This window comes from Archocentrus centrarchus, unplaced genomic scaffold (assembly GCF_007364275.1).
Source record: "Archocentrus centrarchus isolate MPI-CPG fArcCen1 unplaced genomic scaffold, fArcCen1 scaffold_24_ctg1_1, whole genome shotgun sequence".
Classification (NCBI taxonomy): Eukaryota; Metazoa; Chordata; class Actinopteri; order Cichliformes; family Cichlidae; genus Archocentrus; species Archocentrus centrarchus.
The window spans coordinates 988756-1007701 of record NW_022060255.1 but is presented as its reverse complement, the minus strand read 5'-3'; the positions used below and the strand labels follow the sequence as shown (position 1 = coordinate 1007701).

Sequence of the window (18946 nt, the reverse complement as noted above, 5' to 3'; positions counted from 1 at the left end):
CAGATAAAGACTGATTGATCCTCCAGACCTTCTGTTTGCTGCTGTCTGCTCATTGCTCTGTTTCTGCATTGATCACTTTGATTTATAAAGCACCAAATCACAGCAAACAGTCACCTCGAGGCGCTGCTTCTTCTTTGTGTGTAATAATAATAAAACATTTCATTTATAAAGCACTTTACAAAAGTTTACCTTTGTAACCATAAATTTATTAATAAAACATGGATCTATAATTTTAGTTTACAGTTTCACTGTTAAAGAAAATGAAGTAGATCAGTAACAAACAGTAGAATCAAAAACAAATCAATAGGTCAGATCAATAATCAGTAGTGTCTTCATTATTAAATAATCCACTGTATGATTATGATCATTATTAGTGAATCTTCATTGAGTCATCCAAACATCAACAACAGTATAAAACACACAAAAATATGACAGTTAGCTGATGACACTGCTTTATTGTTAGAAAGCTGAAATGAAGTCTTCCAGCCTGATGGCTCATCAGAGGATTCTCTGGAGGCTCTGATTGAAACCTTCATTTAAATCAGCGTCAAATTCATGCTTTAAAAACATCACTGATACAGAAATATGAAATATCTCAGTCACACATACAGTCACATATTAGGGAATTACAATCTCAGAGGATGATGAGAAATAAATGGCAGATAATACAGACCCAGTTACTTCATCTATTCAGAGGAATGTACGTGTTGGTTGGTCACAGATTTCTCTCTGAATGTAGAGTTACTGCTGACTTCATCACACGTCTCCTCCTGAAGTCTTTGGACCATCCTGTGGAGACAGACATGTTTCAGCTTCATCTGCAGAAATGAGCCACACAAGGCTAAAAACAATGATGTCTCTGTCCTGAGCAGAGGGCGGTCCTAACCCCTCAGATTTCTCCTCATTTAACCAAATGATTCAAAGTAATTGGATCAGAAGATTCCTGAAAGACCCAGATAGTATGTGAGACATGATTCCACCTTTCAAACAGCAGGTGGTCTTCATTTTTATTAATGCAGCCTTTTGCTGTTGGTGAACTCTGATAAAGAAGCTCTGCTGTGCTGCTGCCTCCTTTACAAGCTCAGCTCCCACAGATACTTTCTATGGCTCAGTGTCAGCATCAGCATCATAAACACATCATATTTCAAAGATGCTTCAGGAACAACATCCTACCTGTGAGAGAGCTTTTTAACTCCGAAGGCTTCTGTCTCCCAGAAGGAGCACAGACTGGAATAAATGCATCATGTGTTGTTACGCTGTTATTGAAAATGATCCAGAACTGTTACCACTGAGTTCTGCTCTCTGTAAATATGTCCCTGATATTACAGACAAATGTTCTTCCATAACTCCATGCTGGAAACTCCAGAACACGGATCAGTGTGAACATGTGACTCTGTTTGGAAGGATTTCCAGGTTTAAACTCAGACTTTGGTAAAGAAAGTGTACTTAGAGAACATGACGTCATCCCGTTATTCCACCAACAAACAATATGTTCATTATTTTAGCCAAATTCACTCCAACTTTAACAACAGATGAAGAACAAGAGGAACAGAGAGAAGGAGGGAGGAAGAGGACATTACTCAGAGGAAGGAGCTCCATCACTGACCTGTGGATCCTTCTTGTTGAACCATGAAGAAGGATTGAGGCGATCTCGAAGACTTTCTGTGGAGCAGACAAACAGAGTGAGTCTGAGCGTTTCTAAAATGTTGGAAATATCAGAATCAGGACAGCAGGAAGCGATCAGTGACACTGATGAAAGCTGCCTGGCTTCATGAACATGGCAGAGCTGTGCAGTGATTCTGTCCTAGAGATCAAACTGAGTTCCTACCACTCAGTGCTCATCAATGACATCACTGAGACAAACTGCATTTCCCACACAAACAACAGCAAACAGGTTGAATCAGAATTTGGTGCAGTCGTGTTTGTAAAGCAGCATCATCAGATGGACAGAAGTCAGTTTATCAGAGCAGCTGTGAAGGAACCAAAGAGAAGAAGCTGTGAAGCTCTGAGGACAGCAGGTGGAGACCTTTGACCTCTGTGACCTCTGAGGCTGTTTGGGTCTCTTAGAGGAGAACATGAGACCTACAGACAGATGTCAGTGAGTCTGATCCTCCATCATCTACTCTCATGTTCATAGTGAAAATCAGACACTCCTGGAGGAGGAGGAGGATGATGATGATGGTGGAGTCCAGCAGCTGGGAAGCTGCTGCAGCAGCTCAGAGTGGCTGCATCTGTACTCGTCCACACTGAGAGGAGCCTCTGAGGTGGTTCAGCGTCTGACCAGGATGCCTCCTTCTCACTTGTCAGGTGAGATGTTTCATACCTGTCCACCTGCTTCATCCAGGAAACAGGTTCCCCTCCAGAAAGCAGGGATCAGGACCCTGAAATCACTCTACCAAATGTGATGCTGCATACAGCAGAGGAGACTGTGACACCGACTGGTTACATGGATCCTAAATGTGTCTTCTTACTGGGTGACCTTTGACCCTTAAACCCAGCTCTTTGGCTCTAAGCTGTGATGATGCACAGATCTTCACAGAGTAGAAAAAGTGAATATTTCGGTTTGTGGATGGACTGAACTTCAAACACTGATTGTGTCTGATGTTGGTTTGCTGCTTCACTTTGTCCTCATAAAGTTAGAGAGTTTTTCACAGAGTCTAAATAAAGTGACACAGTGTATCAGGATGTCTCTGAATATGATCTGTAATCATCCACAGAGTCTAAATAAAGTGACACAGTGTATCAGGATGTCTCTGAATATGATCTGTAATCATCCACAGAGTCTAATAAAGTGACACAGTGTATCAGGATGTCTCTGAATATGATCTGTGATCATCCACAGAATCTAAATAAAGTGACACAGTGTATCAGGATGTCTCTGAATATGATCTGGAATCATCCACAGAGTCTAAATAAAGTGACACAGTGTATCTGAATGTCTCTGAATATGATCTGGAATCATCCACAGAGTCTAAATAAAGTGACACAGTGTATCAGGATGTCTCTGAATATGATCTGCAATCATCCACAGAGTCTAATAAAGTGACACAGTGTATCAGGATGTCTCTGAATATGATCTGGAATCATCCACAGAGTCTAAATAAAGTGACACAGTGTATCAGGATGTCTCTGAATATGATCTGGAATCATCCACAGAGTCTAAATAAAGTGACACAGTGTATCAGGATGTCTCTGAATATGATCTGGAATCATCCACAGAGTCTAATAAAGTGACACAGTGTATCAGGATGTCTCTGAATATGATCTGTAATCATCCACAGAGTCTCTCAGGCTGCTCTGTTCACCACCTTCTTCTGTCCTTCAGTGAGTTTGGACACAGATCACACTACGAGCTTTTCCAACAAAAACAAGCTGGACTTTATTGAAGCTCCGCCTACTCTAATTAATTATCCTCTTATTGTAGAACTGCATAAACATACTACAGACAGCATTAACATTACTGCATCTGTACTTATTAAAATACTCTGACAGGAATGCCAAAGGAAGTGCAGTTACTGCACACCTGAATATCAGCTGTTTGTTATCATGTTACCAAACTTAAAGTGTCTCTGACAGGGTTAGGACTGTAGTGAGGACAAACAGCTGTTACACTCACCTTTGACCCTGAGACTGAATACTTTCTCTGGCAGCACGAAGCCATCCTTGTTGCAGATGGTGCAGGTGAAGACTCCACTGTCAGTAAGTTGGAGGTCTTTCAGGGTCAGACTGAGGTCTCCAGTATTTATTTGCTCTTTCTTCATCTGTGAGCGTCCTTGTATGTGAGACTGGTTTTGTCCTCTCTGATACTCGTGGACTTTCTTGCCTTTGTGTTTCCACTCCACTGTCACATCCTCAGAGATGCTGACTTTAGCTTTAAATGGCAGCACGACAGACTCTTTAACTGTTCCCACTGCGTACACCTCAGGAACTGAGAGGAGGACATGAAGCAGACAGACAGTCAGACAGACAGACAGACAGGTGTCAGTGGTCCTCCATCATCTACACTGTAAAAATAATCTGTAATTTAACAGAATTGTTCCTGTTATGTTTAAATACAGAAATTAGTGAATAAACATGTCTAATGTAAAATAATGTGACAAACATGTCTCTGTGAATAAACAGGATTTTACAGAAGGACAGTAAACACACCGTCAAAGGTTAACATTTCATAAATATGTGTGTCTGACGACATGGATTGCAACTGAAGATTATTTTGGTAGTCGACTAATCTGTCAATTCTTTGGTCAATTAGTCAATGATTATTTCAATCGTACCTCACCTGTTCATTGCCTGCACACCTGTGAATATCACCTTGTTCTCTGTGCTCAAAATTAAAATGATGACTCGTAAAAATATGAATTTAAAACTAATCATGTCTATTTTAACATTAATGTGACCATCACAATAAATATATATCAAATATGCATATTAAAGAGCATTGGTCACTCTTATTTATTCACTGATAAAATCACTAAATATAAAAAAGTTTTAAACTCATAAACCTGCAGATGTTATATCTCCATGTCAGGATCTGGTTATTGTAACATTTATCATCACAGTAACAGTGTTACAAACATCAGCAGCTGTAAACACTCATAAAAACATTAGAAATACAGACGCTGGTTTGATGCTGCTCCCTAACATACATGGAGTATTTAACATTTATAATTATCAGAGAAAGTTATGTTATTTTTGGTGCTGTCAGTTTCTCAGTTTATATCAGTGCAAATTTGAATGTGTCAATGAGACGCATTAATTTAAAGAAGTTTGCAGAAAGGCTCTTTATGAAGTTCAGTTCATTCACTTGGACACATCCAATATAGCGGACGTGCTGACATATCACAGCAACGGCCTGACCTGCTCAGTATGGTGTCTATGTATATGTGTGTGGTTGTTATGTTCATGTTACTTTCTTCTTCATTGGTATTGTTGTTATTGGCAGACAAAGGAGGCAATACTGCCCCCATATCTTCCTGTAGGGTACTGCAGCTACAAAATCATGTACATGGTTTTAGGTCAGAGGTCATCAACTACATTTATTATTACTGATCTTCTTAAACTCAAATATAATTGTTGTTGTTATCATGAGTCTATAAAATGACAGTCTTACAGGAAAAGTTGAAAATAAAATAAAGCCAATTATTATTTGTGATGAAGACTCCACAGCACAGTTAGTGTTTACTGACATTTATGAACACAAACATTAGTTTTAGTGTTTGAATCTGATGATGGATTCATTTCTGACTCCTCACAGAAGTCCAGTGTGTCGCTCAGATTTGGTATAAAAACATGAATTCACTTTATTTGATTAATAAATAATATTATTGTTAGCTTGAAACAAGTTTCTAAAATATTTCTGTTTCCTTGTTTTTATGACAGATAAATGTGTTAAACTCTGTAGCTCACATTCCCATGATGCATCAGGAGCTGTTTGACTTGGATCTTATTCATGGAGGATTGTAATGAGGACAAACAGCTGTTCCACTCACCTCTGACACTGAGAAACACTGATTTCTGTAGCAGCATGAGTCCATCCTTGTTGCAGACGGTGCAGGTGTAGACTCCACTGTCAGTAGGTTGGAGGTGTTTCAGGGTCAGACTGAGGTCTCCAGTATTTATTTGCTCTTTCATCTCTGAGCGTCCTTGTATGTGAGACTGTTTTTTTCTTCTCTGATACTCGTGGACCTTCTTGTCGTTGTGTTTCCACTCCACTGTCACATCCTCAGGGTTTCTGATTTTAGCTTTAAATGGCAGCACGACAGACTCTTTAACCTCCATCTCCACCTCAGGAACTGAGAGAAGGACATGAAGCAGACAGACAGACAGGTTAATGTCAGTGAGGGAGATCCTCCATCATCCATTTTAAATACATGAAATAGTGAATAAATTACATATATACATGTCTAATGTAAAATAATGTGACAAACATGTTTCTGTGAATAAACAAGATTTTTACATGTTTTTAAAAATGTTTTTTTTTTCACACAAACACAGTAAACACACCGTCACAAGTTGTCATGTCTGAAGACCAGGGCTGCAGCTAAAGATTATTTTGGTAGTCAAATAATCCATCAATTATCTTATTGATCAATTAATGATTTTTTCAATCTTACTTCACCTGTTCAAGCCTGCCCACCTGTGAATATCACCCTGTTGTCTTTTCTCATCATTAAAATAAGGACCCATAAAAATACGCATTCGAAACTGATCCAGTGTTTTTAACATTAATGTGACCATCATAATAAATATCAAATAAACAATGCATATTAAAGCGAATTTTTATTAAAATTAAACTATAATGGCCTCTGTCCAAAAGTTCAAATAAGGCTTCAAATTAAATCAAAAGATTTTTCCATCCAAAACAGCTGAAAAGTTTACAGATGATTCATTTCATACAGAGGTTTATTATTCAGAATGAACGTTGATATTAATGTGACAAAAATAAAAACATAGGAGCTAACCTAGCTGCTCCTGTTGTCTTCACTCTTTAGCTAACATCACTGAGATGCTGACGCTCAGCAAACATCCATGAGAGCTCGTCTCCAACAGGTAAGCTAACAGAAACATTACTGTACAAACATTAACAGATCTCTGGAGCTTGAAAAAGGAGACTGGACTTCTTTTTGTTTCTTGAAGATATTTCTCCTCTCATCCAAAAGGATTCTTCAGTTCTCAAACCAAAGGTGGAGAGACCCAGGTATTTAAACCCCTGTGGGCGTGGTCCCCTGGAGGTGGTTATAACCCTGGGCACATGTGCATAATCACATGTGCCCAGATGTGAAAGGAGGTGTGGGTCACTACAATCAGTGGTTTTAGATTAAACCAACTTGGGACTTCGCCCCATTGTTTCATGTGACCCATTGAGGTCACTGTAACAAAAGTGTGAATGGGGTTCAAACATCTGTGAAGGGAGCTCAGGACAGCACTGTAAGGGGGGGAAGTTGGTGATGTAATCCACCTCCTCTGTGATGGTTGTTCACAGTGGATGTAGATGCATCTTTTTTTTTTTTTTTCCTTTGCTGTTTCGAATATTTTTATTAGAAGCACAGCACAAAAGTATAACGGCCCCATAAGACTTACGCTTCGCTTTGTTTTGTTTTACAATGCACCTAGGGCACCTGCACACACAGAGGAAAAAACAAATAAATAAATAAAACAGAAAATAAAACTTGAGGCCAAGTTATTAACCATAATAATAGTAATGTTTAGGGATTCAAAAAACAAAACAAAACAAAAAACAACAAACAAGGTAAAGGGTTGAAAACAAGATGATTAAAAGGTAAACAAAATCAAAGCAAATAAATACATAAACAGTATAAATCCCTGTGATGGCCAAACCTATGGCCACACTGCAGCAAGGTCGGTAACTCCCTTATGCGCTATTCATATAAACAACATTATTTTAGTTTGCAATAACTGGCCAGGGCCCCTTGACGGGCCGTTTGTAGTCCCTTTTATATGGCAGGCTAGACCCTCCCATTTTATTGACACCTCATTCGGCCAATCATGTAACTGGCTGCACCAAATCACCTGACAAAGCTACGTGACGCCCTCTGAGTAACCCCTCTAGCAAACCCATTTCCTAATATGATTGGCCGCATGAGGTGTCAATCAAAATGGGAGGGTCTAGCCTGCCATATAAAATGCACTTCAGCACGGCCAGTTAATAGGCTATGAAATGGGTTTTCAGAGCCAATAATAACCAGAAGGCGTTATGTAGTTTTTGTCAGGTGATTTTTTTGCTGCCAGTTGAGGGGCTACATGCATTTGATCTATTTGTAAGCGCGCACATTTAGTTCACTCGTATTTTTCTCAACCCATGGTTCATTTTTGTTTACGCTCATAATTAGTTTTGTTTCTTTACCTGCTGTGATCCTTGGGAGTTGCCTGACAAAAGATGTTGGCCATGGCTGACCACACCTGAACACAATGGACAAATTGGACTGCACCACCAGTTTCTGTTTAGGGGAGGGACTTAGTTTCTTGAGTTAAATAAAGCTTTTCCATTTAAGTGAATATTTGTATTTGGAAGCTTTAAGATTTTGTTTTTTTTTTTGTGGTTTTTTTTTGGTGTTTAGTTTATTAACAAACTTAGCTTTATTGTGGTGTTTGGTGTAGTTGGTGTTTTCTGTTTAGTTATCCCTATTGTGTGTTAATGGTCTGATCAGCCAGCATATATACCCCTGTGGGTCAGTTATGTTTTGTTTGTGCACATTTTTTGCCTGAGTTCAGTTTTGTTTCTTTGACCTTTTTTATGAGCTCAGCATTTTGTAATTTTGATTTTTTTGGGTTAAAATAAAAAACCCTATTTTTCTAATATTTCCTGTGACTCCTCTTGGAGTTTTGTAATTCCATATAAATGGCATAATAATTCCATCCAATCTTTTGAAAATGATTTGGGTAAAAAGACAGGTATATTTTGAAGTAGGTACAAAAATTGTGGGAGAAATACCATCTTTATTGAATTCACCCTTCCGATCAATGAAATGGGAAGTGTTCTCCAAAACTTAAAGTTTTCTTTAGCTTCTCCAGGAGAGGAAGGACATTTTCCTTAACCAGGGAGGTGTAGTTTTTGGTTACTACAATGCTCAGATATGTAACCTTTTCCCAAGACACTTTAAAAGGGAGAGATGCAAGACACTCACAATTTTCTATTTTAATGGGTAATACTTCACTTTTCCCCAATTTATTCTGTAACCTGCGAAATTGCTGAACTTATCAATAATAGAAAGAATTATTGGAACAGAAATTTGTGGTTGTGTTATATACAGTAGAATGTCATCAGCATAAAGTGATATAGTATTAGTAGTATATGCTGTGCTATAACCGTGTATATCTGGGTGAGTACGAACTGTCTCTGCCAGGGGTTCCAGAGCAAGAGCAAATAATAATGGACTAAGAACACATCCTTGTCTGGATCCTCTGTTCAGTTTAAACTGAGTGGACAGAGTTTGATTGTGAGTATTCTAGCAGTGGGATTTTTGTATAATACTTTAATCCAAGAAATAAATTCTTGTCCCAACTGAAACTTCTCTAATACAGCTAAGAGATATGGCCATTCAACTTGATTGAAATCCTTTTCGGCATCTAAACTAAGTAGTATTAAATCCTGTTGTATCTTAGAATAAATAACATTGAATAAGTGCCTGAGATTGTTGAAGGAACTTTCCATGGTATGAAGCCCGTCTGGTCTGAATGTACAAGTTTACTCATGACTGTACCAAGTCGTATCGCGAGTATTTTTGCCAAGATTTTTTGATCAGAGTTTAATAAAGAAATCGGTCTGTACGAAGCCGCCTGCTCCAAGTCCTTACCTTTTTTAGTTAGTACGATAATAGTTGATTGATTTAATGTCGGTGGTAGGGATTCCACATTATATGCATGGTTGTATAATTTAAGTAAGTAAGGAACAATTTTGGCCTTTAGTTATTTATAGAACTCATTCCCCATCTGGGCCTGGACTCTTGCAATTTTTAAACAGGCCAATAGATTTATTTATTTCTTCACTTGTAATACCGGCATTAAGAATCCTTTGCTCCTCCTTATTTAGCACCGGTAGTTTACAATTGTCTAGGAATTCTTGCATGTCATTTGGCTCTGCAGTGAAACAAGATATATATAGAGATTCACAAAAGTGATTAAAACTATCATTAATGTCTTTATGAGATGTGACGAGGTTTCCATTTTCGGATCTGATTTTGTGAATCGTTCTATCGCTTTCAAGCTTCTTTAATTGTCTTGCAAGTAATTTTTGTGGTTTGTCCCCAAATTCAAAGTATTTTTTTTCTTATATAGATGAATGCTCTATTAATGTTACTAGATAATATTTGGTTAATTTTATATTTAATGCACATATCTTATTATATTTATCTAAAGAAGGTGTCCTTGCATTATCAGCTTCCAAGTTATGTATCTGCTTTTCCAATTTATCCAGATTTGCTTTGCTCTTCTTGTTCTGTGAAGCCTGAAATGATATTATGCACCCCCTAATATAGGCTTTATAAGTTTCCCACAGTACAGCCGGTGAAGTTTCACTTGTATCGTTTATGTCAAAAATCAATGAAGTCTGAGAGTTTAAATAATACTGAAAGTTTAAATTATTCAGCAGCTGTGGGTCGAGCCTCCAGCTTATTTGCTTCCGAGCGAGTTCCCAAAGTGTAAGGGAGGAGGTAACTGAACAGTGATCAGAAATAATTATGTTATGGTAAGTAACGTTATGTACATAAGGCAACATTCTCCCATCTGCCAAAAGATAATTGTTCCTGGAGTAAACATTATGTGTGCTAGAGTGAAAAGAGTACTCTCTACCAGTTGGGTTTAGGGTTCGCCATACATCACGGAGATTCATATTTTCCATATAGGTTTTAATCAATCTGCTACTCTTACCCAGTGTAAGCCACCTTGTATAAGATTTGTCTAAATATGGATCTAGTACTAAATTAAAGTCGCCGCCATTTACTAAACTGGCATTTTCTGTGTACGGAATCAAACTAAAGACGTTTCTGTAAAACTCCGGATCGTCGTAATTAGGCCCATAAATAATCAACAATGTAATTGGAGTGGCATGTATCTCCCAGTAACTAGTAAGTATCTCCCATTTTTATCTGCTATAGTACATGTTGTTCGAAGGGAACACCTTTTTTAATTAATAAGCCACCCCTCTGGACTTAGCAGAAAATATATAATGGTATATTTGGTTAACCCACCTGCACCTAAGTGTATTATGAGCATCATTCTTCAATTGAGTTTCTTGCAAAAAAAAATTTTAAGTGGGATAACAACTTGCCTCTTTTGATAGGCTCATTGATAACTTTAACATTTCATGTACAAAATGTCAATTCTGCCCTCTTCTCCTTCACATCTACATTATCTTGCATTGATGTTCCATTTGCAGCATTGTTTTTGTAGTACTTTCTCTATTTTCGCAGTCAGGGTGTACCCCCCCCACCCCCCCGCGCGCGCGCACACACACACACACGCACACACACACACACCTCCCACACATGAAAACAAAACCATACTGAACACAAAAAATGCATCCACGCCCTATCAATCTTGGCTAAAAGTAAAAGTAAAGAAGCTAAGGGGATGCCAACATAAAACCTGTAACTAATGAGATGCTTATCTAAAACTTCCACACTATAAACGCAACTCTGTGGATATCTCCAGTTTAAATCAAAGTGAGCGTAACAGATCCAGAAGTATAACTGTAACAGAAACTGTGGACTTTGTTCAATATTAGAGACATTAGACAAAATAAGGAGTTGTTTGAAATGCATTTACAGTACCTTAACCACGTCTGAGCAGTCTGTGTGAGTAATATCATCCAGTAAGACACATTTAGTATTAGGATCTGTCCCCGGGCCCAGACGTCCAACAACAAACGATTGTTGCGGTGCTGTCCCTATTTATGTCCAAAATGTTCTTGTGCATAGCAGTGTGCTGTCCCGAAGCAGAATCCTACCTGGAGTAAATGCAGCGCAGCACTTCACCACCGCCTGTGGCAGGTCCTGAAAAATCTGAATGCGGTCCTCTCCATACTTCAGATTTTTTTTGCTCTAAACTTTGCGTAGTATTTCCTCCATAGTGTGACAGTAGTGAATCCGTGCAATCAGGTGCCGCGGTGTAAGCGGGTGCACCCGCAGGGCTCTGTGGGCTTGATCCAGCAGCGGCGTTTCATTTAGCTCCAATGCGTCTTGTAACAGTCGTGCCACAAAATCATTCACGCATTGCCCATTTTTTTTACCTTCTAGCACTCCAGCTATCCTTATGTTCTGCCTCTTTGAACGTCCTTCTAGGTCTATACATTTTTCAGTCAGCTGTTCAACTTGGACCGAAAGTTGTGTAACTTTTTTCTCTAACTCCACAATGGTATTTGACGTGCCTGTAGCTGTGTCTTCAATATCTTTAAGTTGAGCGTTGTGATTCTCTATCTCCCTTTCAGGGAGGAGATAGTCGCATCTTTTTCGGCCCTCAGAGCAGCAATTTCGCCTCGCAGTGTATCACAAATGTCCGCCTTCATTTCGGTCAGTTTGGCCTCGAGACAAGCAATTGTGGCGAGCATTTGTTGGTTGCCCCCGGTGTATTTCTCAATGGTAGCCCCAGTGTGTGGGCTGGCACCTTCATTTTCCCTTGAGGTTTCGCTGAGGCCCTCCGCTTCAGCCAGCCGTGGTTTTGCATTTACCTTTTTTGGTGACGTTTTAGCTGAGGACAGGACTTTTGACAATTCCTGGGCCTCTGGTCGCTTACGATTGGTTTGTCTCACTTTGATGATTGTCAAAACTTTTAACAAAAATAGCTGTAAGAGCCACCGAAGAACTCATCTTCACTCTACCATGGCCAAACCGGAAGTCCAACTAGATGCTTCTTTTAATCCTCTTTCAAACCATCTGTCTTCACGGTCCAAAATGTGAACATTGGCATCCTCAAAGAGTGACCTTTGACCTTCAGATGCAGATGTACAGCTGAGTCTTGTCCTGTCAAGGTGGCTCTTCTATGTTGTGTGTTTGTGTAGAGGCTGTTTGGTTTCTCCAATGTAGAGGTCTGAGCACTCTTCACTGCACTGGACAGGAGACACTACATCGCTGATCTTGTGTTTGGCGGGTTTGTCCTTGGGATGAACCAGTTTTTGCCTAGGGTGTGACTTGGTTTGAAGTATTCTGGGATGTCATGCTTGGAGAAAATTCTTCTGAGTTTCTCTGACAAGCTGCCACATAACGGATAACAATGTTCTTCCTCTTGTCCTTCTTATTCTCTGTAGTTTGTGTTTGGCCTTCATTCCTGTGCATCTTGGCTGGTTTGATGAAGGCCCAGTTGGGGTAACCACATGTTTTGAGGGCTTTCTTAATGTGTGTGTGTGTTCCTTTTGTTTCCCTTCTGCTTTAGAGGGAACACTTTCCGCCCGGTGTTGTAGGGTCCTGATCACCCCAAGTTTGTGTTCCAGAGGGTGGTGGGAGTCAAAGAGGAGATACTGGTCTGTGTGTGTGGGCTTCCGGTAAACTTCCATGTTGAGGCTTCCATCTTCCTCGATAAGCACCGCACAGTCCAGGAATGGTAACTTGTTACCTCTGGTGTCCTCCCTGGTAAAACGTATGTATTTATCCACTGAGTTAATGTGACGAGTGAAGGCTTCTACTTCATGGGTTTTGATTTTGACCCAGGTGTCATCTACATATCTGTACCAGTGGCTAGGTGCCATCCCTTTGAAAGTACCAAGAGCTTTACTTTCCACTTCCTCTATGTAAAGTTTGGCTACATTTATTATTACTGATCTTCATAAACTCAAATATAATTGTTGTTATCATGAGTCTATAAATGACAGTTTTACAGGAAAAGTTGAAAATAAAATAAAGCCCATTATTATTTGTGATGAAGACTCCACAGCACAGTTAGTGTTTACTTACATTTATGAACACAAACATTAGTTTTAGTGTTTGAATCTGATGATGGATTCATTTCTGACTCCTCACAGACGTCCAGTGTGTCGCTCAGATTTGGTATAAAAACATGAATTCACTTTATTTGATTAATAAATAACAAGATTATTGTTAGCTTGAAACAAGTTTCTAAAATATTTCTGTTTCCTTGTTTTTATGGCAGATAAATGTGTTAAACTCTGTAGCTCACATTCCCATGATGCATCAGGAGCTGTTTGACTTGGATCTTATTGATGGAGGATTGTAATGAGGACAAACAGCTGTTACACTCACCTCTGACACTGAGAGTCACCACTTTCTGTAGCAGCATGTGTCCATCCTTGTTGCAGACGGTGCAGGTGTAGACTCCACTGTCAGTAAGTTGGAGGTCTTTCAGGGTCAGACTGAGGTCTCCAGTATTTATTTGCTCTTTCTTCATCTCTGAGCGTCCTTGTATGTGAGACTGGTTTTGTCCTCTCTGATACTCGTGGACTTTCTTGTCTTTGTGTTTCCACTCCACTGTCACATCCTCAAGCTTGCTGACTTCAGCTTTAAATGGCAGCACGACAGACTGCACCCCATTATCTGTTGTCACCTTCCTGCACCTCAGGAACTGAGAGGAGGACATGAAGCAGACAGACAGTCAGACAGACAGGTGTCAGTGGTCCTCCATCATCTACACTGTAAAAATAATCTGTAATTTAACAGAATTGTTCCTGTTATGTTTAAATACAGAAATTAGTGAATAAACATGTCTAATGTAAAATAATGTGACAAACGTGTCTCTGAATAAACAGGATTTTACAGAAGGACAGTAAACGCACCATCACAAGTTTAACATCATTTCATAAATAGGAGTGTCTGACAACCAGAAGTGCAACTAAAGATTATTTGGTAGTCGACTAATCTGTCAATTAATGTATCAATTAGTCAGTGATTATTTCAATCTTACCTCATCTGTTCAAGCTAAGTATCTAAGTACTATATTATCGTTCTAATGATGAGAACAATGAGTTTATCTCTGCATTATCTAGTTCTCAGAAGCGTTTTTGTTATAGATTTTTTTAAATTAATATAGAAACATGAAGAGTTTAAAAGCTTCTAAATCTGCTTGGACATTTTTCTTTTAAAAGAGCTTTTTTTTTTAATCTGGATCTTATGGTAAATTTTAGTAATTTAATTTCACAGCCAACAGTGAGATGCCTTTTCTAAAAAATTATAAATATAGTAATTTACCTACTTAATAAATAATATATTGTTTTCTGTCCTCTGCCCAGTGTGAATGAAGGCAAAAGGCATAAATATCAGACTAAGATAAAAAGACTTCGACATAGACTCACACAGTACAGCTGCAATGGGACGAAATGGCAGCACTTCTATTTTAACAATAACACAACAGTAGACACTAGGCCGCGGGGTTTGTGATAACCGAGGGACGGACCCATACCGCATGTGTGTACACACTGAGCCGCCAGTAACGATCCTTCTGCAGGTTCACCGACAGGTTAACTTTCTTTAGTTAGACAAGTCTGATCGCTGAACATTTTCATCTACATAAAACAAGGTTAGACTGACCCTCAGCTGTGTTTACAGTCTGATCACCACCAACAAAGGGGTGAAAGATTCTGCAACGGTACGCAGTACCTGGAAGATGGAAGCAGGTGTCTGCTGTAAAGCCGTCATTTAGATCCAGTCAGATCCGCTAGCAATAAGCAGTCTAAAACACGACTTAATCAGTTAATAAATATTTTTTTTTCTCATCAAATTGTCTGAACTGTTCATGCTATGCTGGCGCATCTACCTTCTCTCCTCTCGGAGCTCGAGGCTGTTGTCAATGGACAGCCTTTAAAACCTTCACCGATACTTTTAACCTGTTAACTGCCCACATAGGTAGTGCGTTTTATATCGCAGGCTAGACCCTCAAATGTTGATTGACACCTCATTTGGCCAGTCATGTAAATACGTGAAGCCCTCTGGATATTATTGACTCTGGAAAACCCATTATTTTTATATGTATATATATGAGAGAGAGATATTTGAACTTATCCATATTTTGTCACATTACAACCACAAACATGAATATATTTCACTGCAATTTGTGGGCAGCACGGTGGCGCAGTGGTTAGCACTTCAGTTTGATTGGAATTTAGAAGCAGGAAATTAGAGGTCATCCAGGACTTAATGTCTTTAAGACATTCCTGCAGTTTAATTAATTGATGTGTGTCATCTGGCTTCATTGATAGATAAAGCTGAGTATCATCTGCATAACAATGAAAATTGATGCAGTGCTTTCTAATAATACTGCCTAAGGGAAGCATGTATAAAGTAAATAGAATTGGTCCTAACACAGAACCCTGTGGAACTCCATAATTAACCTTAAATGGTAAATGGACTAGTTCATATATAGTGTTTTTCTACTCAGTACGAGCACTCAAAGCGCTTACACAACACGTTTACATTTACCCATGCACACGCATTCATACAAGCACTGCCATGATTAAATAAGATAAGTGCTTTTAATTATCTAACATTCACACACATTCACACTCCAACAGTTGCATCGGAGAGCAGCTTGGGGTTAAATATCTTGCCCAAGGATACTTTGGCATGTAGCCTGGAGTAGCCCGGAATCGAGCCACTGACCTTCCGATCAGTAGGTGACCTGCTCTACCTGCTGAGCTACCCCACCCCCAACCTTAGTGTGTGAAGAAGACTCCCCATTTACATGAACAAATTGGAGTCTATTAGATAAATGTGATTCAAACCACTGCAGTGCAGTACTTTTAATACTATAGTATGCTCTAATCTCTGTAATAAAATGTTATGGTCAACAGTATCAAAGCTGCACTGAGGTCCAACAGGACAAGAACAGAGATGAGTCCACTGTCAGAGGCTCTAAGAAGATCATTTGTAACCTTCACTAATGCTGTTTCTGTACTGTGATGAATTCTGAAACCTGACTGAAACTCTTCAGATAAAACAAGCTCCCAGCTTGGATTCAGGAGACAGACACCTTCTCTATTTTTAAGATTAGGCTTAAAACTTTCCTTTATGATAAAGCTTATAGTTAGGGCTGGATCAGGTGACCCCTGAACCCTCCTTAGTGATGCTGCTATAGGCCTAGGCTGCTGGGGGGGTTCCCATAATGCACTTTTTCTTTTCATTCATTTTATTTACTTTGTTTGTACTCCACTCTGCATTTAATCATTAATTATTATTAATCTCTGTCTCTCCCCCCTCACAGCAGATGACTGCCCCTCCCTGAGCCTGGTTCTGCTGGAGGTTTCTTCCTGTTTTAAAAGGGAGTTTTTTCCTTCCCACTGTCACCAAGTGCTGCTCATAGGGGGTCGTTTTGACTGTTGGGTTTTCTCTGTATTATTGTAGGGTCTTTACCCACAATACAAAGAGCCTTGAGGCGACTGTTTGTTGTGATTTGGTGCTATATAAATAACATTGAACTGAATTGTATAAAGTAGAACTGCAATACTTGGGCCTGAATTCCTCATTATTGTAGCTCCCTCTTTTACAACTTTTCTGAGGCGCGTCTTAGAGCAGCTCATTTCGATACAGTCTTTTTAAATGTGAATGAACATTTCACGCCCTGCCCCCCTCCAGGTCATGAAGCATTCGACTCCACCCCATTCAGCCATTTTTGTAGTTTGATAGCAGCGATACGATTATCTGCAAGCAGAAAAACAAGCACGTCAAAGAGGCTCTGATGCTGGGGGGGGGTGATGTAAGGAATTGTGTGGGTTAATACAACCGGACACTTTGACTTGTCTATGTACAACTTCGGCATAACTGAACTTGGACTACAAAATCACTGGGAGAAAAAAATGGCAGATTCATGAAATCAGTAAGCAGTTTTAGCAGTTCCACAGCAAATACTGTGATGTAAAAGGAAAGAAACGTAACAGGGAATAGTGAAAACTGAACAGACTGAAAATAGCACTAGGACAGAATGTATTAAGTCTTTCTGCTCTCCTACACACACACACACACACACACACACAAAACCCTCATGATGTGGATTATTTCAGCATTGATCAGGCCTGTCTCATCTTATAAGATTCATTTGATCCAACACATCAAATATCTTTGATGTTTTAGAACAAACTCACATATATTTATTTCACCAAAACCCACAAATAGTGCTGTAGTGGATACTGTTTGAGTGATCATTTGTTTTAAGAGATGCAGTCTAAGACTCACGCAAGCAACCAAAAACAGACTTATGTGAAACATATACTGTTTTAATTTTGCTATATTTCCCTATGAAGATCCAAGCTTGATAAACATAAATATTTCTTGAAACTTTTGCATGTGTGAGACTCACAATAGAGCTTTACAAAACTATGCATTGTTTTTGTCATGTATCAGCTGTGTGGCAGGAAGGAAGGAGGACCCCGACGCAGGATACGCCAGACAGAGGTAAGAATAACTCAGTTTATTAGGCGGGGCTAACAAAGGCAGGAACAAAAACAATACTCCAGGAACAACAGGGAAAACTTGACAGAGTCACACAGCATGAGGAAACGACGAGCAAGACAAGACAACGTGACACCAGGCACTGAAAACACTCGACTTAAATACATAGGAGGACTGATGAGGGAAGGAAGGAAACAGGTGGGAACACAGGTGACGCTGATAACACTGACGAGACCAGGGGAAGGAAAACTGAACACAAGAGACCAGGACTGGACAACTATCAAAATAAAACAGGAAGTAAGACAAAAGAACAGAGACGCAGAACCTAAACCAGAATACAGAGAGATCATCAGGGACTAGGAAATACCAATTAAATCTCCACAACCAAAAGAACCCAAATCGAACAGACAAAATGAAGCAAAAACAAACACACACGGGGTCCAGAGGACCCGGACCATGACAGTTTTACAGATGCCCATCACATCCTACTAAAGGAGACTGTGTCTCTTCAAAAATATATTTAATTACCTTTCATTCAAAACACTTACATACTATGTCCGAACAAAACTGTTGTTAAAGCCGGTAGGTGTGTATTTTTCTATCTAAGGGGCCAAAAGAGTTCTTACAGCTCTCCTGTATCTCTGTTAACACATCTGCATTTCTTAAAACAGTAGCTGACACTAATTTTCAGTCACAAACACAAAGAGACCAAAGAGATCTGCACTCACATCAGGTCCATTAGGTGATATACGTCCTCACAGATACATGTACTTTGACCAAGCATCCCTACTAGCATGGTCTGAGCTAATTGAGTTTGTGTTTTAAAATCCAAAGTTATGAATACCCTGCTTGTTTTTATTCAACCATAATACTTCAGACATACTTCAGCAGATCTATGAAGCCTGAAACTGCATTATTTTTTTTATTTAACTTAAATTTCTGAATGCACTTACAACTGCTGAAGGATATGAAAATATGTGGATAATTTACTCCATCATAGCTCATTATGGTTACCATGAAAGGAATAAAAACAATTAAAACAGCGGTAAATTCATAGGCCTTTCATTCCTATGAAGCTTTTAAGTTTTATTGGAGAGAAACAC

The 18946-nt window shown here is 39.2% G+C and overlaps 1 protein-coding gene across 1 annotated transcript in view; it reads right to left on the bottom strand.

Annotated features, from left to right (window-relative positions):
* Positions 1-231: 231 nt before the first annotated feature.
* The window catches only part of LOC115775855 (CXADR-like membrane protein), a 29935-nt gene continuing 11220 nt past the window's right edge, over positions 232-18946 (bottom strand). Inside the window, exons 2-6 of the mRNA XM_030723374.1 lie at positions 13710-14031; positions 5490-5792; positions 3617-3928; positions 1607-1662; positions 232-789 (exon numbers count right to left, since the gene is read on the bottom strand). Coding sequence (XP_030579234.1) covers positions 757-789; positions 1607-1662; positions 3617-3928; positions 5490-5792; positions 13710-14031 — 1026 coding nt within the window. The 3' untranslated portion in view covers positions 232-756. The remainder of the gene's footprint in view (positions 790-1606; positions 1663-3616; positions 3929-5489; positions 5793-13709; positions 14032-18946) is intronic.